The sequence below is a fragment of the Plecotus auritus genome (genome assembly GCF_963455305.1).
Source record: "Plecotus auritus genome assembly, chromosome: 10".
Lineage (NCBI taxonomy): Eukaryota > Metazoa > Chordata > Mammalia > Chiroptera > Vespertilionidae > Plecotus > Plecotus auritus.
In genome coordinates this window covers 15,996,704-16,018,027 of record NC_137785.1, presented here as the reverse complement: position 1 = coordinate 16,018,027, position 21,324 = coordinate 15,996,704, and the positions used below count along the sequence as shown (strand labels likewise).

The following is a 21,324-nucleotide window of genomic DNA, read 5'->3' as shown; positions in this document are numbered from 1 at the left end:
GTCGACCTATGAGCCAGGAGGTCACGGTTCGATTCCCGGTCAGAGCACGGGCCGGGTTGCGGGCTCCATCCCCAGTGGAGAAGGCAGTCAATCCAGGCTTCTCTCTCATCATGGATGTTTCTCTCTCTCTCTCCCTCTCCCTTCCTCTCTGAAATCAATACAAATCAATAGTTTAGAACATAAAGAAGAGACCCTGGGTAGAAACGGCCCTTTGTTATTGCCTCTGAGTGTGGGTGTGATGTCTGGAGCTGCCGCGGTCATCATGCGGCCAGGAGACAGACAAGCCTGAGTGGCCCCTTCAGGACACAGTGGAAACATTGAACTAGTCAGCCAGGAACTACCCTAACGCACGACCTCCTGTTATCTGAGGGAATCCAGTTCCCCGTTGTTTCATTTTTTTTTTAAATATATATTTTATTGATTTTTTACAGAGAGGAAGGGAGAGGGATCGAGAGTTAGAAACATCGATGAGAAAGAAACATCGATCAGCTGCCTCCTGCACACCTCCCACTGGGGATGTGCCTGAAACCAAGGTACATGCCCTTGACTGGAATCGAACCTGGGACCTTCCAGTCCGCAGGCTGACACTCTATCCACTGAGCTAAACCGGTTAGGGCTGTTTCAATCATTTTGCGTTGTGTGTCCTGTCACGTACATCCCTGGCCACCATATTACCTGCGATTCACACAGAATCCATAGAGGCAGCCCTAAGCGAGAGTTTTCTTTCCCAGTTGCTCCCCCATCCTTGTGATAGGATCTCTCTCCCAGGGCTTGTTTTCCCAGCTCTTGCTGATGGGCTGCATCCCCGGATCACTGCGGGAGCAGTGGAGGCCTGTTTATAACCCGGACAACTGTATGTAGCAGCTTTGATGCACTTCCCTGGCCATGGTAGCAGAGGGGGTCTTGGGCAGAGAGCCCTGGTCCAAACTAGAGCCCATCAGAATCTGTCTGCTAGAACTTTAGAACCAGCACCTGGTCATTCTTGGTACTTGACATTTCAAGGGCATCTTTGGCTACTACGTATGAAGTAAAAGAAGGTAGTCTGTGGAGAGACAGAAAAAGCCCATGAGGGAAGCCACACATTTAGAGAAAAAGAGGAGAGAAGCAGAGAGATTTTGCAAAAGGGAGACCACCGTAATTTCACACACCGCTTTTCAGTTCTGTTTCCTGAACCTGGTGAAGCCCAGAGACCTAGCTCTTGCCTGGATTCTAAACTTCTAATAACATTGTCATTTTTGCTTAAGTCAGCTTAACTGGATTTCACTTCTTACAAGCGAGATCCCGGAAAAAAACCTTGGGAGCCAGCAGCGATGAGGTCCTGATTACAAGCTCTGGTGTAGAACATTATGAGAAATGTATCCCTGGCCTCGAAATCTGCTGTGGGCACCATAGGCCATGTCATCCTAGACTCCAATCTCTGCTATTGGGTCTCATGGGAGATGCAGTCCTAGCCTCAGTTCCTGGTGAAAGGCATCCTGGGAAATGTGGTGCTAGTTTGCAATTTCTATCAGAGGGAATCATGGCAAAGGTGAAGTTATCCTCTATTTTAATTATGGAGCATCTCAGAAAATGTTATCTTGGGAGATGGAGTCCATGCCCAGTTTTGTTTTGTTTTTAATTGATTTCAGAGAGGAAGGGAGAGGGAGAGAGAGAGAGAGAGACATCAATGATGAGAGAGAATCATTGATTGGCTGCCTCCTTCACACCCCCTACTGGGGATCGAGCCCACAACCTGGGCATGTGCCCTTGACTGGAATCAAACCCGGGACCCTTCAGTCCGAAGGCCGATGCTCTATCCACTGAGCCAAACCGGCTAGGGCCCAGGCCCAGTTTTTGATAACATAGAAGATGTAGTCTTTCCTCCCTTTGTTTCCTCCTTTTCTTCAGCCCCTGCCATGTCCCAGGCGCTAGTCTAGGTACTAGTCTAGACAGTAGCGAGCAAATAAAAGGCCTTGCCCTTTATGGATATTATTGAAAAACAAGCAAACAAGTGACTGCTCCAGTTAACCACTGCAGTGTAACGAAGGAACCCAAACCCAGCGGTGTCAAACCACAGCCTTTTTATTCTGTGACTCTGTGGGTCAGGAATCTCCGCAGGGCTCAGCAGGAGCAGCGCGTACGTGCTCCACGAGGGACTGGGGCCCACGTGGGCTGGCTTGAACAGCTGGAGATGAAGGGGATGGGTCACGGGGGCCATATATCTGACACCTTGGTTCTGGCTATTAACTGGCGTTGTGGGTTGAATGTGTCCCCTCAAAATATATGTTCAAGTCCTAACCCTCAGGATCTATGAATGTGACCTTATTTGGAAATAGGGTCTTTGCAGATGTGATTAAGTTAAGATGAGGTCATACTGGGGTAGGGTGGGCCCCTAAATCCTAAATCCATGGCTGGTGTCCTTATAAGGAGAGGGAGAGATTTGGAGGCGCACAGCCACATTCACAGAGAAGAAGGTCACGTGACGACAGGCAGAGGGTGGGGTGAGTAGCTGTAAACCAAGGAGCATCACGGATTGTTGGCAGCACCCAGAGACTTTAGAAGGAACACGGGTCTGCCAGCACCTGGATTTTGGGCTCCTAGCAGCCAGAACTCTGAGAGAACACGTTCCTGTGGTGGAAGCCACCCAGTTGCCAGTTTGTAGGAACTGATAGCAGCCGGAGGCAATGGGAGCAGCTGGCCTTCCTGCTCCCCCTGCACATGGCATCTGCCGGGGGGGCGATGTCCAAGGCAGCTCCTTCACGCGTGTGTGGTGCCCAGGCTGGGAGGACTGGAACATCTGTGGCTCCCTCTCCATATGGCACCCATGCACGGGCAGCTTGGGCGGCCTCGCGGCACGCAGGCTCGGTGCAGGAGGACTTTCACACGGCAGCTGTTCCCCCGGAAGCGGACGGCTCCTGAAAGTCTGGGTCCAGAGCGTGGCGCGGCACCCCTTCCACCACATGCCATGGGTCAAAGCAGTGACAGAGCCACTCGTGTTCAAGAGGTAGGGTGACGGACCCCATCTCCTTAAGCCAATGACAGTTGGTAACATGTGCTTTGGGGAGGTCCTAAAAAGAGACCTCGTCCAAAGTACCAGGGAAGATGACTTATCTTTCCCTTCACCTGCCACAGGGCCCCATGTAATTTGTCTCTATGGGTTTGCCTTGCCAACCATGGAAACTGTGAACTCTTCCACAGTGTGCTCCAAGAACGCCATTGAAATGGTAGCTCTTTGTTTTTGTCAGTGAGTCTGAGGGTATCTTAGGAAATAGAGCCCAGCCTTTATGCCCTGGCCCCAGAGCATCAGGGGAAATGCAGTCCTATCCTTGTTCTTCACTATGTGCATCAAGGGAGTCTGGCAAGCAGGTTATCCCGCATACATCTCCTGTCTTAGAGCCCGCAGGAAATGAGACATGCCTACATAGAACAACAAAGTAGTCTTGATCTTTGGCGTTTGGGAGAAGAGACTGGAAGGTTCGTGCTGAGGTGGGTGAGTTAGAAGTTTGCATTTGGAGCCCAGAAATAGATGTGAAGGTGACTTAGGGTGGAAGCCCCACGGGACTGCTCCCAAGGCGGAGGCCTTGACCACCTGGGTCCTACTATGTGACCCCTACTTCCAGGAGCCTGAGGAAGGGTGCCCCCATGCATCTTTGAAAGATAGACGCTCTCAGCCGATGTGGCTCAGTGGTTGACCATCTACCTATGAACCAGGAGGTCACAGGTTCGATTCCGGGTCAGGGCACATGCCTGGGTTTCAGGCTCGATCCCCAGTAGGGGGCGTGTAGGAGGCAGCTGATCAATGATTCTCTCTCACCATTGATGTTTCTATCTCTCTCTCCCTCTCTGAAATAAATAAAAATATATTTAAAGGAAGGAAGGAAGGAAGGAAGGAAGGAAGGAAGGAAGGAAGGAAGGAAGGGAGATAGGGACTAAGGAGAAGGGCAGGTCTGACCCTGTTCACAGGTATAAAAATCTTTATATAAAGTATAAAATATTAAATAAAACAAATATTAATTAATAATAACAACAATAGGGGCAACAATATTAGTAAAAACAAGAACTCCTGCTGGCCCGCAGCCTTTCTCTAGCTTTAGCTTTTCTCCTCTGTTTCTCATAATTCTGTGGAACAGGTGTTTTCACAGCTGGGAAAACTGAGGCCCAGAGGAAGCAGCACACGGGCCTGAAGTCACACAGCAAGTCTGCAGGCCTGGGAGCTGAGGAGAGATCCAAGGGGTCCCCTGGATCCAGCCAGGGCAGGGAGAGCGTGGGGGTCAAGTCCAGAGGAGCGTGCCTCCCCATAGTCTTGCAGTCATAAGTAGAGTGATGGTGAGGCTGAGGTGGGCAGGGCCAGGCCGGGGGGCGCCCCCCCTGCGGGCCTGGACATCTCGGTTGGGGTGATTACAGCCATCTCCAGTACAGCAGGAGACGTTGGGATCCGTCAATTTGAAGGCTTCAGCCACATGGAGGCCCTGGCACCACGAGGCCGTTGCACAGCCCCTTACCATGTAGCCTGGGTGGCCTGGCCCTGAGGAGAGAGAAGACTGTGTGACTTCCGGCTCTCGGGCCCGAGCTCCCAGGGTGACGAGCCAGCTTGTGGTGGACACCACCAGAAAAGGCAGAAGTTCTGAGCGTGGAGCTGGGGATCTGTGACGTTACAAATATTCTCATAATAATGCCCAAACCTCGTCTGGATTTTTCCGCTCTCATGAGCGTACAATGGTGTTTTCCAGAACCACCAGGACATGTGATCTTGCATCAGACTGAATGCAGAAGCAGCTACGAGGACCCAGCTGTCTTCCATTAAGCCAGACAGTAACGAGATTTGCAAGAGTGTAGAATAATGCCAGTCTTTTCGTTAAATTTTTTTCATTTTGGAAAATGTAGTCTTTTTGTTGCCATAAAAATATGTTCACATGTAATGAGTTATTGTTACTTTAAAATAAATTGATAAGTACATCTTATAAAAATGCCTCTGTTTATAATGCAGTTAATATCTGATAGATATAACTGACGGAAACAATACCTCTTAGAAGTGCGAAGGAATCTTGAGACCAGAAAGTCTGGGAATTACTGGGACAGAGACCTTTCCAGGACGTCAGAGGATGGAAGCCCGGGATGTCCGTAGGAAGTCCCACCCCCAAAAAGGTCCACATTCCTTGTGGGGCAAGTCCCAATTCCTTACTACAATCTGTACCCTGCTGCAGGAAACCCCATAGAAGACCCACCTCCACCAAGTCCAACCAAACTGGAGGTCGACCTCTTACAGATCCCCCTTCCAACCTCCCCAGGGCCTCACCATCAGTGCCTGTGGCTTCCAGACACTGGTTCATGGGGCCTCGGCAGGCAGAGAGGGAGGTCTCCTCCGGGGAACATCCGTGGGTGCTGTTCCCCTGACAGCCGTAACACTGGAGGCCGTTCAGTGGCAGGTTCTCAAGCTCCGTGACTTGGGAGAAGGGAGAAGACAAGAGACTACGGTCATTAAAACAGGGTTAGGGTGTAGGGAGAGGTGTCCTGCTGCCTGCCTGGACTCCCAGCTCTCAGCCTGAGATGGCACTGCGCCCCCTTGTGGCAGACATTGGAACCGCACTCTCTTTTGGGGGTTCTCTGGGGCCTGTGGGAGAAATCCCAATTCTCAGGACCCCATGAGCCCCTGTCAGACCAGGTTCTGGGTAAGCATCTGGGTAAGATCAAACAGTCCCTACCCTCACAGAACTTACAGTTTAGAGTGACACTGTCCACGTGGCAGTCACGAGCCACATACGGTTGCATCTACATTGGAATGAATTAATAATCTATACTAATAAAAGCCTATGTGGTCATCATGCCCTCATGCCGTAACAATCCATCACCAGGAAGCTGTGTGCACAGCGGGCGCGTGCGGGTGGGCGGGGACTTGACGCTGTGTGGGCGGTGGGTCCCCACAGCGATGCCAGGGGCAGGACCCCCAGCTCCGACCTACCTCTTTGGGGCAATCCATTGAGGAGCCCCAGATGGGTGGGGGGGCCTACCTCTTTGGGGAGATCGATCTCGGGGCTCCCACACTGTGAGAGGGCACAGGCCAGAATGGGGAACAACCCCCCCCCCCCGAGTGCACAAATTTCGTGTACCAGGCCTCTAGTAATGACATAAAATTCAGTTCACATGTCAAGCGCTCCATAGCCATTTGTGGTAGTGGCGACCATATGCACAGTAAAGGACACTCCGTCACTGTGGAAAGTTCTGTGGGATAGTACTGTTTCACAGAGACAGAGTAACACCACGGGCTCAGATTATAAGGAAGGGAAGGGGCGGGGACATTTCACGGAGGATGATACTTCAAAGCGGAGACCCGAATGAGAAATAGCCAGTCAGGTGAACTCCTCAGGGAGACGTGTTCCTAGCGGAGGGCACTGCATGTGCAAAGGCCCTGAGGCAGGACGGCATTTGGCAGTTGCAGAACTAAATCAAGACCAGGAGGCAGGGGGGTGATGCATTACCTAGGGCATAGCATGGCCTCTGGTTTTATCCTAAGAGCCAGGGGAAGTTAAAGTGCTTGAGGAAGGAGAGCAACAAGATCTCATTTACATTTTAAAAAAAATCTCTCTTGCTGCTGTGTTGAATGTTGGGGACCAGAGAGGAGGTTATTGCAACAATCTAAGCGAGAGGGCATGGTGGCTTAAACCAGGGGGTGGGGAGCAGTGGAAGGATTCAAGAGGATGTAGGAAGCGTCACCTGTGGGTCTTGGTGAGGGTTGGATAGACTCATTGGATTCCCACAAAATCCTTCTTTGAGGAAGGACTTGCTATGCCTATCTCTCAGAGGAAGAAACAGAGACCTGGAGAGGAGGTATGTGCCCACGGGAGAGTGGCCATGTCCTGGAGGGCACCTCCCTCCCAGATGCCAGGCTCCACGCTGGGCCCCCCGCCCCTTACCTGGGCCCCCGTTGCATCTGGTGGTGTTGCAGCACCGCAGGAAGTGGAAGGTGTGGTTGTTGTGAAAGCCGGTGGGGCCTGGGCAGCCAGGGAGGTGGCCACAGCCTCGGGAGTGGCGCTCATCTCCCGGACTCCCTGTGGGGCAGAGGGGAGGTCAGGTTGTTGAGGAAGGCCTGAGCCTGGGGTGGCCCCCCCCCGCCCCCGCAGCAGCCGTCTGTCCATTCTCTGCTCCACCCTTCATGGGAGGAGTCTCATTTCCTTTGGGGCCGCATATATCCAGCCAAAGACACATTTCCCGGTCTCAGGATCTACAGTCCTGTGGCTAAGCTCTGGCTAATGCGGTATAAGTAGAAAGGTTTATGGGATTTCCAGAAAAAAGAACCCTTACAAAATGTGCCCCCTTTTGCCCCTTCTTTTCACCTTCCTTGTTTTTTGTGTATTTTTTAAAAAACCCTCACCCAAAGACATGCTTAGAGAGAGGAAGGGAGAGAGAGAGAAAGAGAAACATCGATGTGAGAGAGAAATCTTGATCGGCTATGCTCCCCGACTGGATATCAAACTCGCAACCCATGTATGCGCCCTGACCGGGAATCGAACTGGCAACCTTTCGGTGCGTGGGACAATGCTCAATCAACGGAGCCACTCCAGCTGGGCTCCCCGTCCCTCTTCCTGGAACGTGGACCCGAGGCCTGGGACTCCGCGGCTGTTCTGGGCTATGAGGCAATCTTGAGAATGGAAGCGGTATGCAAGAAACGAGAAAGCATCTGGGTTCCTGCAGACTATGAACTACCGTTGTGGCCCCGGACGCCCTGTCACGGGACTTCGGTGTGTGGGAGAACTAACTTTCTACCTTGCTTAAATCCCTGTGATGTGGGGGTTTAAGGACAGCCTTGGGAAGGAGCAAGGCAGCGAGGAGGAGTGGCTGGCAGGCTGGGGCTCACCTGCCGGGTCCCGGTGGGTCACCACCTCCAGGCACTGTTCACTGGGGCTGCGGCACTGGAGGCTCTTGTCCCTGCCCCTCTCACAGCTCAGGTCCGAAGAGGCGCAGGAAACACATTCGAGGTAACGGCTCCAGCTTCGGGGAAAGGCGGGAGCCCGGCCTGAGTGGGGAGGAGCAGGAGGGTGAGTCCACGGGGCGAGTCCTGGAGAGCCAGCTCCCTTGAACACTCACCTCAGCATCAATCCCTCCTTATCCCACGGCAGCCAGTCGTCAAACCCTGTTCGTTCTGAATCTTTCTGGAACCCATTCCCCCTTCCCAGTCCCACGACCAGGTCCAGCTCAGGCCTCCTTCAATAGCAGTTCCTCCCTGGCCTCCCGGTGTCCATTGTTGCCACCCCCAACCCAGCCCCCGTGCATCCCCTCACGGCCCTAGAAGGATGTTTCTAATACTCAACTCTGACCCTGTCTCTCCTCTGCTCAAAACCCCTCCACGGCTCCCCGTGCCCTCAGCATAAAACCCACGATTCTCAGCGTGGCATTCAAGGCCCATCAAAGCCTGGGTCCTGCCTACCTCTCCTGCCTCATCTCCCTCACTAGTCCCTCATACTCTACTCCACACCACTTCCCACAGTCCCCAAATACACACGCCAGCACATGCAGCCTTTGCATCTACTGTTCCCTGGCTCTTTACTATCCGTATATCCTACTCATTCTTCAGGAATCGTCTTCTCCAATTTCACCTTCCCCAAGAAGCTCTCTCTGACCTTTTAGGCCGGATCTGGTGCTTCTCTGGGCCCCCCAATCCCAGCCCTGCTCACTCCGGGTCACCCCGGTCTGGTGACAGGCTTCTTTCGCTCAGTGGACTCTGAGCCCCAGGAGAGCAGGGCCAAGGCTGTCTTTGTCATGAGTGTGTCCCAATACCACGAGCAGAAGGCCTGGGCCAGGGAAGATACTGAATAAGTATTTATTGGACGAATGAATGAGTAAATGAACAATTACTTACAACCCTTCTCTTGTTCCCTGTGGTAGCCAATCTCCACGACAGCCCCCAGTAACCCCTACTTCCTGGTATTTATGCCCTTGTGCAGCCCCCAGTAACCCCTACTTCCTGGTATTTATGCCCTTGTGCAGTCCTTTCCCATAAAGAGGGCTGCCCTGCCTGGTCTGGCTCAGTTGGTTGGGCATCTTCCTGTGCACCAGGAGGTTACTGGTTCAAGTACTGGTCAAGGGCACATGCCTGGGTTGCAGCTCGATTCCGCCGATGGGAAGCATCCTGCAGAAGGCAGCCTATCGATATTTCTCTCTCTCCCCCTCTCTCTCTCCAAGTCAATAAACGTAAAAAATAAAAATAGCCCTAGCCATTTGGCTCCATGGATAGAGCGTCAGCCTGCGAACTGAAAGGTCCCAGGTTCGATTCCGGTCAAGGGCACATGCCCCGGTTGTGGGCTCGATCCCCAGTGAGGGACTTGCAGGAGGCAGCCGATCAATGATTCTCTCTCATCATGGATGTTTCTATCTCTCCCTCTTCCTTCCTCTCTGAAATCAGTAATATATATATATATATATTTTTTAATTTTTTAATATATTTCTTTATTGATTTCAGAGAGGAAGGGAGAAGGATAGAGAGATAGAAACATCAATGATGAGAGAGAATAATTGATTGACTGCCTCCTGCACACACCCCCCCCCCCCACTGGGGATCGAGCCCACAACTCGGGCATGTGCCCTTGGCCAGAATCGAACCTGGGACCCTTCAGTCCGCAGGCCGATGCTCTATCCACTGAGCCAAACCAGCCAGGGCAAAATATATATTTTTAAAAAATAAAATAAAAATAAAAAGAATAGGGCTGACCTGTGTAACCAAAGGATACCGTGTAAATGATGGTGTGTGATTTCTGGGCGACCTCGTAAAAGACATTGCAACTTTTCCCCAGCTCTCTCTTGGATCACTTGCTCTCCATGGGGGAAGCCAGCTGCCATGTTGTAAGGACACTCAAGCAGCCCCATGGCCAGGTCGATGTGGCAGGAACTGAGGCCTTTGCCAAAGCCAAGGGAGCGGATCCTCCATGGGAGTGAAGCTACCTTGGGAGACTTCAGATGACCGCAGCCCAGCCGCCATCTTGACTACAACCAAATTAAAGGTCCAGAACCATCTAGCCACGCTACTTCCGGATTCTCCACCTTCAGAAACGTTGTGAAATAATGTGCGCTTATTTTTGTTTTAAGTTTTGGGACAATCTGTAAAGCAGCAATAGCTAATTAACACACTGCCCAAGTATGTCACGGATCAAAACTTCACCTGAGTGATCTGTGATAACATTGCTTCTCCATGGACCTTCGAGGTCAGGCCAGGGGAAGGAGTTACTGTCTCTGGATTCACCAGTCATTCCTCTGCCCAGGCCCTGGCCCATACCATCCCCAAGCCTAGCATGCCTGCCCCTTCCTGACCCCAGATATCCAAACTGAGTTTGGGCCAATCTTAGAGAAACGAGAGGGCTGTCTCAGCCAAGGCTCTCGACTGGCAAGCCAGCAGCTGTGATTAGGTAAATCAATTACATCAAAGGCCAAATCTCCCCCACCCTCAGAGAAAAAGAACTAAAAGGCCAACATCCCATGTCTTCTCACATGAAATTCCATAAAAATGAAAACATTCGCCGAAACCGGTTTGGCTCAGTGGATAGAGCGTCAGCCTGCGGACTGAAAGGTCCCAGGTTCGATTCTGGTCAAGGGCATGTACCTTGGTTGTGGGCACATCCCCAGTGGGAGGTGTGCAGGAGGCAGCTGATCGATGTTTCTCTCATCGATGTTTCTCTCTATCCCTCTCCCTTCCTCTCTGTAAAAAATCAATAAAATATATATATATAAAAAAATGAAAACATAAATTGCCATCATTGCCAAAATAACTGCCTCAGACCACCCATGGGTCTCCTGTGGGGACTCTTCTTGTGTCGCTCTTCTAAACGTGGGTGATCTTCAGGGTTGTAGGCCCTCTTCATTTCCCATGGTGCACACTCTCTCCCATGGGGATGCTACCTATTGATGTGGCTTCATTCCCACCTACCTGCTGGGAACTCAAAAATCTCTCTCCAGGCAAGACATCTCTCTGACCTCCATACCTATATACCCAACTACATCCTGGAGGCCGCCTGGCTATCCCTCAAACACCTGAATCTCTACATGCCCCAAATGAAGCTCTCCATCTTCTCCCCAGGCCTGCTCTTTCTCCTGAATTCCATGTCTCCAAGGTGGCCCCATCCAGTCCTCCGGGGCAGAAACCTGGCAGACTCCTTGATCCTCCACATCTAGGTATCCATCTGGACATTCTACTGATCTGTTTTCTTGTTCTTTAATCCTTTTGCTCTGCTATTTCTTTTCTTTTTTTAAAAAAAATACATTTTAATGATTTTTACAGAGAGGAAGGGAGAGGGATAAAGAGTTAGAAACATGGATAAGAGAGGAACATCCATCAGCTGCCTTCTGCACGCCCCCTACTGGGGATCGAGCCCGCAAGCAAGGTGTATGCCCTTGACCAGAATTGAACCCAGGACCCTTTAGTATGTAGGCCGACACTCTACCCACTGAGCCAAACCGGTGAGGGCTGCTCTGCTATTTCTGATCTCTACTAAGCACATCTACTGAGTTCTTAATTTCAGTCACTGCTCTATATTTACTGTTTGACTCTTTTACATTTTTAAAAAATATATCTTATTGATTTCAGAGAGGAAGGGGGGGAGAGAGAGAGAGAAAAAAAACATCAATGATGAGAGCAACTCATTGATCGGCTGCCTCCTGCACACCCCCTATTGGGGATTGAGCCCGCAACCCAGGCATGTGCCCTTCACCAGAATTGAACCCGGGACCCTTCAGTCTGGAGGCCGACACTCTATCCACTGAGCCAAACTAGCTAGGGTTCTTTTACATTTTGTTTGTTGGTTTGTTTGTTTGTGATTGGATCCTCGCCTGAGGATATTTTTCCATTGATTTTTACTGAGAGTGGAAGGGAGGGAGAGAGAGCAAAACATTGATGTGAGAGACACATTGATTGGTTGCCTCCCACATGTGCCCTGACCGGGGCTGGGGACTGAGCCTGCAACGGAGGTATGTGCCCTTGACCGAATCAAACCTGAGACCCTTTATTGAGTCTGCAGGCTGATGCTCTATCTACTGAACCAAACCGGCTCAGATTTCTGCTAAAACTTATCCTTTCCTCTATTTTCTTCAATATATTGATCACAGCTATTGTAAAGTTCCATGTTAATATCTGAATAATGACGATTCTGTTTCTATTGTGGGATTTTCCTCTTGGGTTCCGGTCAATTGGCCCTTTTTATTTTCTTCAAGCTACCTTGTAAGTTTTGATTAGATGCCAGACATTATAGACGAACATTTGTAAAGGCTTAGAATGATGTATCTTCTTCCGAAGAGGGCCAGGCTTTCTTCCTGCTGACGATGGGAAGTAGGTGTTTTTTAGGGCCAGTATATTTCAGATTTGCCCCTACTCCTAGGGTGTGGTCTCAGAGAAAAGCCTGAGATGGTTGCCAAGGCCTTTCTTGCCAACTTGGCAACTTGGGTCTGCCCAGAATCCTATGCCTGCTGGAATCCTTGCTCGGTTCTGTAGCTTCCCGGATACTATTTCCTGCTGAGTTTCTTGGAGTCTCACTTTGTGCATGCACAGCTTGCCAATGACTGAAGGAAGTCATCTGCAGATTTCGGGATTCCCTTCTCTGGCTTTTTCCTCTCATTTTCTAGACACTGACAGCCCCAGACGCCACCTCTGTCTTCTTGGTCCAGCGACGACCTCTCTCTGGTTTCTGCTTCTCCTCCACAGTAGCCAATTGGAAAGTGCACTCCAGGAAAAGCCCAGCTTGTCTGTGGAACTCAACTTCTGCACTTCCCTATTTCAAAGACTGTAGCACCTCAGCTTCTTTTCTTTTTATCTGCTGCCCTTCAGTGACTTCAAACGACTGTTTATAATCCATCCAGTTTTCACAGCTGTCATTGGCAGGGGGTTAGTCTTATACAATCGACTCCATCATGACCAAAACTACAAAACCACTGCCGTGTCTAACCTGTCGCTAACCTTGCTCATCTACTAGTAAATAGCTCCAAAATCCATCCACTTCTCTCCATCGGCAGGGCTGACACGCTAATGCAGCCACCTTCATCTTCACCTGGACAACCTCATCCACCCAAGTTGGTCTCCCCTTCCCTATCTTCCCTCCATCACTGCATGCCTCCATCACCGCATGCCTCCATCACCGCATCCCTCCATCACCGCATCCCTCCATCACCTCATCCCTCCATCACCGCATCCCTCCATCACCGCATCCCTCCATCACCGCATCCCTCCATCACCGCATCGCTCCATCACCTCATCCCTCCATCACTGCATCCCTCCATCACCACATCCCTCCATCACCTCATCCCTCCATCACCACACCCCTCCATCATGACCTCCCCCCATTCCCAGGGTGAAGTCTATATTCCTCACCACACCCTGGAGACCCTGTGTATTATGATGCAGCCAATTTCACCAGCTCCTCTCTCCCCATGTTACCCTTTCCTCCAGCCATACTACTTCCACCCACCTCTGGGCCTTTGTATCTACTGCTCCCTTTGCCTGGAAAACCCTTTCCACTGTTTTTTTATTTAATTTTTTAGGGATTTATTTATTTATTTATTTATTTATTTATTTATTTATTTATTTTTTATTTCAGAGAGGAAGGGAGGGGGAGAGATAGAAACATCAATGATGAGAGGGAATCATTGATTGGCTGCCTCCTGCACACCCCCTACTGGGGACCGAGCTCGCAACCAGGGCATGTGCCCTTGACCAGAATTGAACCCGGGACCCGTCAGTCCCCAGGTCATAGCTCTATTCACTGAGCCAAACCCGCTAGGGCTCCACTGTCTTTTTAACAGTCTCACTCCTCTCATGTTGCTTCCTATAGGAAACCTTCCCTGACCTGGTCAAGTATCTCCTCCAGGGTCCCACAGCCCCTGCTCTTCATTTACCCCAGCCCTGACCTCTCTGGCCTCTGTCCCCCAGCTCAGCCCTGACAGTTCTGGGCTGTGCTTCCCCACGACACCGTCTCTGTTTCTCCTCTTACGGTTCTCATCCTCTGCTTGTGCTTCCCCACTCCCAGCTCTGATTACTCTGGGCAATCACTGTCTGGCAATGGGTCTCCCCCGTCCCCTGGACTGTGAGCTCTGTGGGAGCAGGGCCTAGGGCTGTCTGGGTCACAGCTGTGTCCAGTGTCACGCATGTACAGGATGTGGTTTAACCAACTATCTAGTCACCACAGCAGGGTAAGATGGCATTAGAAATGGGGCTGAAAGGGGCATGTCAGTTTTTAAATTACTGAATTGGCAGCTGTTGCTCCAAGCTCTCTGGTGGACCCGTGACCACCTCAACCCTTTCTTTAGAATCCTCATGTCCCCAAATCCACCAGCTAAAGGAGCAACACCAGACCCAGCAGGGGGCCTCCTGGGGCCTCTTCCAATGGATCAATGCCTTCAGCACTGATCAATATTATTAAATATTTTGAATATCATCTCTCATTAGAAGCATTACTTGGATGCAATTATTATTAGTGTTTTCCTTAAATATATCTAACCACAGAGGAAGCTGGCGTCATCTCTCTCGTCACTTCCTTGAAAATGAACATCTGATTCAGTTCCCACCAACAGATAAAAGTTTGAGGTCAGGATGGATGAAGAACAAGAAAAACCCGGTACAGCCTGGACAGTGTGGCTCAGTGGTTCAGTGCTGACCCATGAACCAGGAGGTCACGGATTAATTCCCAGTCAAGGGCACATGCCCGGGTTGTGAGCTGGATCCCCAGTGTGATCACTGATCACTGATTCCCTCTCATCATTGATGTTTCTATCCCTTTCTCCCTCTCCCTTCCTCTCTCTGAAATCAATAAAAACCTATTTTTAAAAAAGAAAAAAAATACAAATACAGGCTTCTGCTTACTGACGGCATTGTGACTGGCCTGGCCTTAATCCATTTCCTTCCTCGTTAGGGCCAGAAAAATGAATCTCTGCCTGCCCTCCATTCCTTCCCCTCCTTTCTCTCCTGTGGAAATGTGGGGAATTGGAATCTTTCTAAGTCTTTTTTTCGTAAACTGACCAGAGCCTGAAGCCACAGGACTCAACACAAGTTTCTTCACATCCTTTTCCACTGCAATAAGTCAAGGAGCGTCTATTCTAGGGAACTTTCTGAGCCCACTGAAGCCTGTGACCCCCTCCTTCTTGACTTCCCTTAAGAATTTTGAGCCGCCAAAACCGGTTTGGCTCAGTGGATAGAGCGTCAGCCTGCGGACTGAAAGGTCCCAGGTTCGATTCCGGTCAAGGGCATGTACCTTGGTTGCGGGCACATCCCCAGTGGGAGGTGTGCAGGAGGCAGCTGTTTCTCTCTCATCGATGTTTCTGACTATCACTCTCCCTTCCTCTCTGTAAAAAATCAATAAAAAATATATTTAAAAAAAAAAAAAAGAATTTTGAGCCTCTGGTATCGCTGGTCTTTGTATCCCTGTCCCTATGATCTATTGCCCAAACCATCTCCTGTCCCATGGAAAAGGTTAGATGACAAATCTTCAGTGAGATACCTCATCCACCTCTTGAGTGTACGTGTGTGTAGCTTTGTAAGAGTAGGTGTTGCATCTTATACTTTAACAACCATAAAAACAAACATGTGCGGGGGGTGGGGGGCGTCACTCGGGGAAAAAGAAGACATATGTAATACTTTAAACAATAAAAGACAAAACAAAAAAAAAAACAAAACACAAACATGTATGGGATGGGACAGAGTTAGGGAAGGGGATGAGTTTGTGGGTGGGACTGGTAATAGCTTGAGATGAAATGGGGTTGATTTAGGGGTGGAGTTAGCAATGTGTTTGGAACAAGGATGAATTTGAGTTGGAGGGTGTTAGAGGTAAAGTGAATTTGGAGATAAGATTGGAGGTGAGGTTGAGTTGGGGTTGGTCTTGGGGTAAGGCATGGAGTTGGAGTTGGGGTGGCATAGGATTGAAGGTAGGATCGGGATGACTATGGGGTGAAGGTGGAGATAGTTTGGGGTTGGGCATGGCAAGGGCTGTCCTACTCACCAGGGTTGGGCCGGTTGCACAAATCGAACTCACACACGGCCTCTGTCAGGGTGATGACCTGCATGCCGATCCGATAGCTCATGGTCCTATTGGTCTTCTCTGGGTGGGCACAGTCTGTCTCCACCACCTCCAGCTCTGTACCGTCTGCGAGGAATGTATCCTGTTACCCCGGAGGCTCCTCTGGGCTCCACCAGCCTTGAACACTCCTGGTCTTAAGGTAGCCATGCCTGTGGCTGATCCTCGGGCCTCTATTCTTATTTGGGTCCAACTCTGTCTCTTCTAGAGTTATCCCCCCTCCCCACCCCTCACAGGGACCTTACTCTCTCAGTGACAGCACTATCACTGGGACCTTCTGGCTCCATCTCCCTCTCTCTCCCAACTTAGTAATCAGCAGGGAGATGCCTCTAATAAGAAATTTTAAAGGAAAATGCTTTAAGCTTACCCAAAAAGGATAAGATGATGATATAATAAATACTGTGTATTCATCATCCAACTTTATGAAATATTAAGCACTTTGTTGCATTTATTTCAGATATTTTAAAAATAAACTAACCTTAAAAGATACAGTGAAAGCCTTTAGTACCCCACCTCCCTCACCCCAACCCGCCCTATCACATTCCCCTATGCCCTGGTGTAGGTAATTTTTACACTGTTGCTTCACATATTTTACACTTTATATTTAAAGGTATCATACTCTGCAACATGCTTTTTTTTTCTGTCCACCTTAAATTTTTAGGTGTATCCATATTAATACCCGCAGTTCTAGTTTCTTCTTTAAACAGCTGTGTGGTATTTAATTATGTGATTACATCATAGTTTTCTCCTCTGCTGCCAAGTGACTTCAGGGTGTTTCCAGTTTTCCCTATCACAAACATCACTGCTAAGAACATTCTTACACGTGTCCCTGAGCACATGCGGCTAAGGTTCTTTGTGTTTCTATATTCTTAGGAGTTGAAATGCTGGCTGTAGGGCATTCTACTCTTCGTCTATATTAGATATTGCCAAATCGCTCTGTGAGGTAGACCTCCTAAAAGCAGGATCTGCCGCTCCACACCCTTATGACCCCAGCATTGTCAGATTTTTAAATGTCTGCCAATCTGGTGGGCGTGAAAAGGTCTCCTGGTCTTTTTGGTTGCATTTCCCGGATAGTTGGTGAGACAAGGCTTCCTGGTCACGCGCATTCCCGGTGGCGCTGGAGTGGGGGGCTTACCTTCCCATATGCTCAGGATCGTGGTCCTGCAGAGATCCTGGCCAGGCGCACACTCTTGCACCTGGCAGTTCCCGGTCCTCTCACACCGCATGCACCGCAGGCCCCAGATGGCTGCGGGGGAGAGGGCGGAGACCACAGGAGAGTTTATTATAGCTCTGCGCCAGGGTCCCCCTCTCGCCCCCTGATGTCCCAATACCAGGACCAAGTCTCCAAGCCCTAAGCGCGCAGGTTCGTGCTCCACGTTCTTCCAGCCTCTGGGTTCCGAAGCTGGATCCCGGCCAGTGCATCCTAGTCTATCTCTCTCAATATTCTATCTACGCACCCCTTTCCTAAGATTCTATCCCCCACCCCACCCCCCAACACACACACACACACACACACACACACACACACACACACACACACACTTCCTTCCCTAACGTCTGGCCCTCGCTAATTTCCTCTTGAAATCTGTCTGCGTGCGGGCCCTATCCTGAAAGTCCTATCGCCACTCTCTCAGTCCACCCGGAAGTCAAGCTCTGCTCCCCCATCCCGCCGACCCTCGGTCTACTCCGCCAGCTCTCCTAGGGCCATGCCATCCTCACCCGACTCGGGCGGATCTTTACGTTCTACCTCCGTTCCTCCCACCGAACTTCCCCAGGTCCTACCCACTCCAAAGTCTGTCGCCAACATTCTCTCCCGCTCATCAGTCCACTCTGAAGTTCTAACTCCGCCCACAGCCCTCCGAGATTCCAACCCCCACTACGCCTCGGCAGGCACAGTAGCCCCCGGCGGTTCTCTCCCCGCCCACTGGCTCCTCCCCCAGGTTCTCTCCCCGCCCACCGGCTCCTCCCCCAGGTTCTCTCCCCGCCTACTAGCTCCTCTCCTAGGCTCTCTCCCCGCCCACTGGCTCCTCCCCTAGGCTCTCTCCCAGCCCACTAGCTCCTCCCCCAGGTTCTCTCCCCGCCCACTAGCTCCGCCCCGAGGTTCTCTCCCCGCCCACCAGCTCCTCCCTCAGGTTCTCTCCCCGCCCACCAGCTCCTCCCCCAGGTTCTCTCCCCGCCCACTAGCTCCGCCCCGAGGTTCTCTCCCCGCCCACTAGCTCCTCCCTCAGGTTCTCTCCCCGCCCACCAGCTCCTCCCCCAGGTTCTCTCCCCGCCCACTAGCTCCGCCCCGAGGTTCTCTCCCCGCCCACCAGCTCCTCCCTCAGGTTCTCTCCCCGCCCACCAGCTCCTCCCCCAGGTTCTCTCCCCGCCCACTGGCTCCTCCCCCAGGTTCTCTCCCCGCCCACCAGCTCCTCCCCCAGGTTCTCTCCCCGCCCACCAGCTCCTCCCCCAGGTTCTCTCCCCGCCCACTAGCTCCGCCCCGAGGTTCTCTCCCCGCCCACCAGCTCCTCCCTCAGGTTCTCTCCCCGCCCACTAGCTCCGCCCCGAGGTTATAGCTCCCCAGGCTAGCCCGGCTGCAAGACCTATTCTCCGCCCTCCAGGCCTAACATATGGTCCCTGCCCGCCGCCCCCAAATTCGGAGTCCTCCAGAGTCATTACTCATTCAACGGTCGGGAGAGCTTTCCGGGTTATTCATTGACAAAATACTCCTCAACCCCGAACAGCCCCCCTCCCACCTCGCTCTGACTCAGTTCCTTCTCTATTCCCTCGAGTTTTGTCAACCCTTTCCCCTACATTTTCCGGGGAAAGCAGGTGAGAGGGTCCTCAGAGACAAGCCCTAGGTCTCCAGCCTCTGCCTCCGTGACGCTCGGCCTTGACTCTGTGTGGACCGTGTGTTAAATGCTCTGTCCTCCCTGTGTTGGGGGGAGGGGTGTGACAGAGTGGAGAGAGCAGTGGGACGGCCCTGCGGGGATCAGACTCCCACCTATTCCAGAACTGGCTGTGTGACCTCGGACCAGTTACTTAACCTCTCTCTGCCTCAGTTTCCTTCTGTGTAGTAAAACGGTTAAAATATAATTCCGCCCTCCCGGTTTGAAATTGCAAGTAAAGAGCTTAGAAGAGGACCTGGAAGCAAGAGCGCACTCACTAAAAGGTGGTTGTTGCTAAATGCCGTCGCCCAGCTAGGACTTCCTGAGGACATACTGTGTGCTAGGTACTGTGCCCTGTGGGGCTGCAGATAGGAGAACCATTATTTCAATGCAGGGGCTGTGGAATGAGCTCCCCTCCTCCTCCTCCAGCTCACCAGACTTCGAGTCCCCCTCCTCTCGCGTCCCTCTCTTCCCCGCCCTCAGAGTCAGTTCCCAGAGCGGGTGCTGGGACCCGGCCGCTACCTGGAATGCAGGCTTGAACCAACAGCAGCAGCGGCAGCGTTCCCGGGACGCCCATGTTAGGCAGCGGTTCCCGTGCGTGGCCTCCCTGCACCTCTGAGTCTGGCCCCGGGAAGGAGACAGTTTTGTTATCCCTGGGGCTCCTCCCAGAAGTTTTGCGAAAGAGCAAGTCAGCTCTAGATGCGTGGGCGCCCCACCTCCTTCCCCCTGGCACCCCCTGCCAAGCTTCCTCTACCAGGGCGTGGCCTGCGGAGTAGGGGGCTGGCTCTGCTCTGACTCACTTGGCCTTGGTCACAGCTGTGTCCCAGACCGCAGGGGTGCAAATTCCAGTCCTCCCCGCTCCTTCTCTGGGATCTTGGGCAAGGAACCTCACCCCTCAAATTAAAACTTGTCCTGGCCCTAACCAGTTTGGCTCAGTGGATAGAGCGTCAGCCTGCAGACTGCAGGGTCCCAGGTTCGATTCCGGTCAAGGGCATGTACCTGGGTTGCGGGCACATCCCCAGTAGGGAGTGTGCAGGAGGCAGCTGATCGACGTTTCTTTCTCATTGATATTTCTAACTCTCTATCCTTCTCCCTTCCTCTCTGTAAAAAATCAATAAAATATGTTTAAAAAAATAAAGTAAAAGTTGTCCTGATGGGTAATTCAGGGCTGATTATTAGATAATATTGGATTTTGTTAGTTTTGTTAGGAGGGACAATGGTGTTGTAATTATGTGGGAAAATGTCTTATCATTTAGAGACGAATGTTGAAATATTTGAGCTTGAAATAATATGTCTCTAATTTACTTTAAAATACTTCAGCCAAAAAGTACATAGTGCTGTTATGACAAGGTTTTTGTGGTTATGTGGGAAAATTGTTCTTAATTTTTATAGCTCACTGAAATATTTAGAGGTTAAAGTCATTGATGTCTGCATCTACTTTAATATACTGTAGGAAAAAAGAAAGCCAAAATATTTGTATTAGATTCAAGTAACTTACATGTCATACTGTCTCTTTTTCTGTGTATTTGTAAAGATTCATAATATATCTTTTTAACTTATTGATTTTAGAGAGAGAGGAAGGGAGAAAGAGAGAAACATTGTTGTTCCACTTATTTATGCATTCATTGATTGATTCTTGTATGTGTCCTGACCCGGGATAGGATCTGCAACCTTGGCATATCAGGACGATGCTCTAATCAACTGAGCTACCTGGCCAGGGCAATACATTTTTTTAAAAAAGTAAAATAAAATGCAAAAGATAAAATAGTCTCTCTGTGTTAGGATGCTTCTGACCAATCAGAGCAATCTAATGCAGGTGAGATCTTTGAACAGTTGCTAACCCACTTGGAGGGCTCTGACAAATTCCTTCAATATTTACTAAGTGCCAGGCACTGGTCCAGGACTGGGTCATGGCAGCAAACAGAGCAAAGTCCCTGCCCTGGGGGCGCTGGGGCGTAGATCTGTGTTATCTAATCCATGGCTGTCCGGCAGTGGTGAATAAAACGCGGAAAACAAGCCAGGTTAAGAAGGTGCCAGGGACAGGGGAGGTTGGTCAGTTTAAGGGGGGTGATCCAGGAGGGCTTCCTGAGCTGGTGGCATTTGAGCAGAGACCGAACGGGTGTGGGAGGAAGTCGGGCAGTTGTCTGGGAAGAGTTCAGGGGGAGGAGCCTATCAAGTGCCGAGGTAGGAGCTGCCTGAGGATCTGGCAGTGCAGCGGAACAGGCGTGGGAAGGGAGAAAGTAATAGGCACTGAGTAAGTACCTCTACCTCTGCCACTACACAGTGATGACACTATTGTTATCATTTTTTTGTAAGGGATTATAAATTTATTAGGTCAGCTGGATACCACATGGGCTGAGCCCCCAAATGGCACCAGCCTATTGTTATTCTTATTCATTGAAGCCTTAAGCTGGTGATTTAAAGATAATTAGAAAAGTCCC

General features: G+C 50.8%; 1 protein-coding gene across 2 annotated transcripts; it reads right to left on the bottom strand.

Moving 5' to 3' along the window:
• Positions 1-3,941: 3,941 nt before the first annotated feature.
• Positions 3,942-19,500, bottom strand: PLAUR (plasminogen activator, urokinase receptor). Of its 2 annotated transcripts, none has more exons than XM_080644973.1 (7): positions 19,406-19,500; positions 17,152-17,262; positions 15,942-16,085; positions 7,832-7,990; positions 6,891-7,025; positions 5,276-5,422; positions 3,942-4,504 (listed from the first exon to the last, which is right to left on the bottom strand). In XM_080644973.1, the coding sequence occupies exons 1-7, from the start codon at positions 19,458-19,460 to the stop codon at positions 4,251-4,253; spliced, it is 1,005 nt and encodes a 334-aa protein (XP_080501099.1). In that variant the 5' UTR covers positions 19,461-19,500; the 3' UTR covers positions 3,942-4,250. The 2 variants fall into 2 exon arrangements, with proteins under 2 accessions (XP_080501099.1, XP_080501098.1); XM_080644972.1 differs by lacking the exon at positions 19,406-19,500 and adding an exon at positions 17,736-17,870 and having other exon boundaries at positions 4,115-4,504.
• Between the last annotated feature and the right edge of the window lie 1,824 nt (positions 19,501-21,324).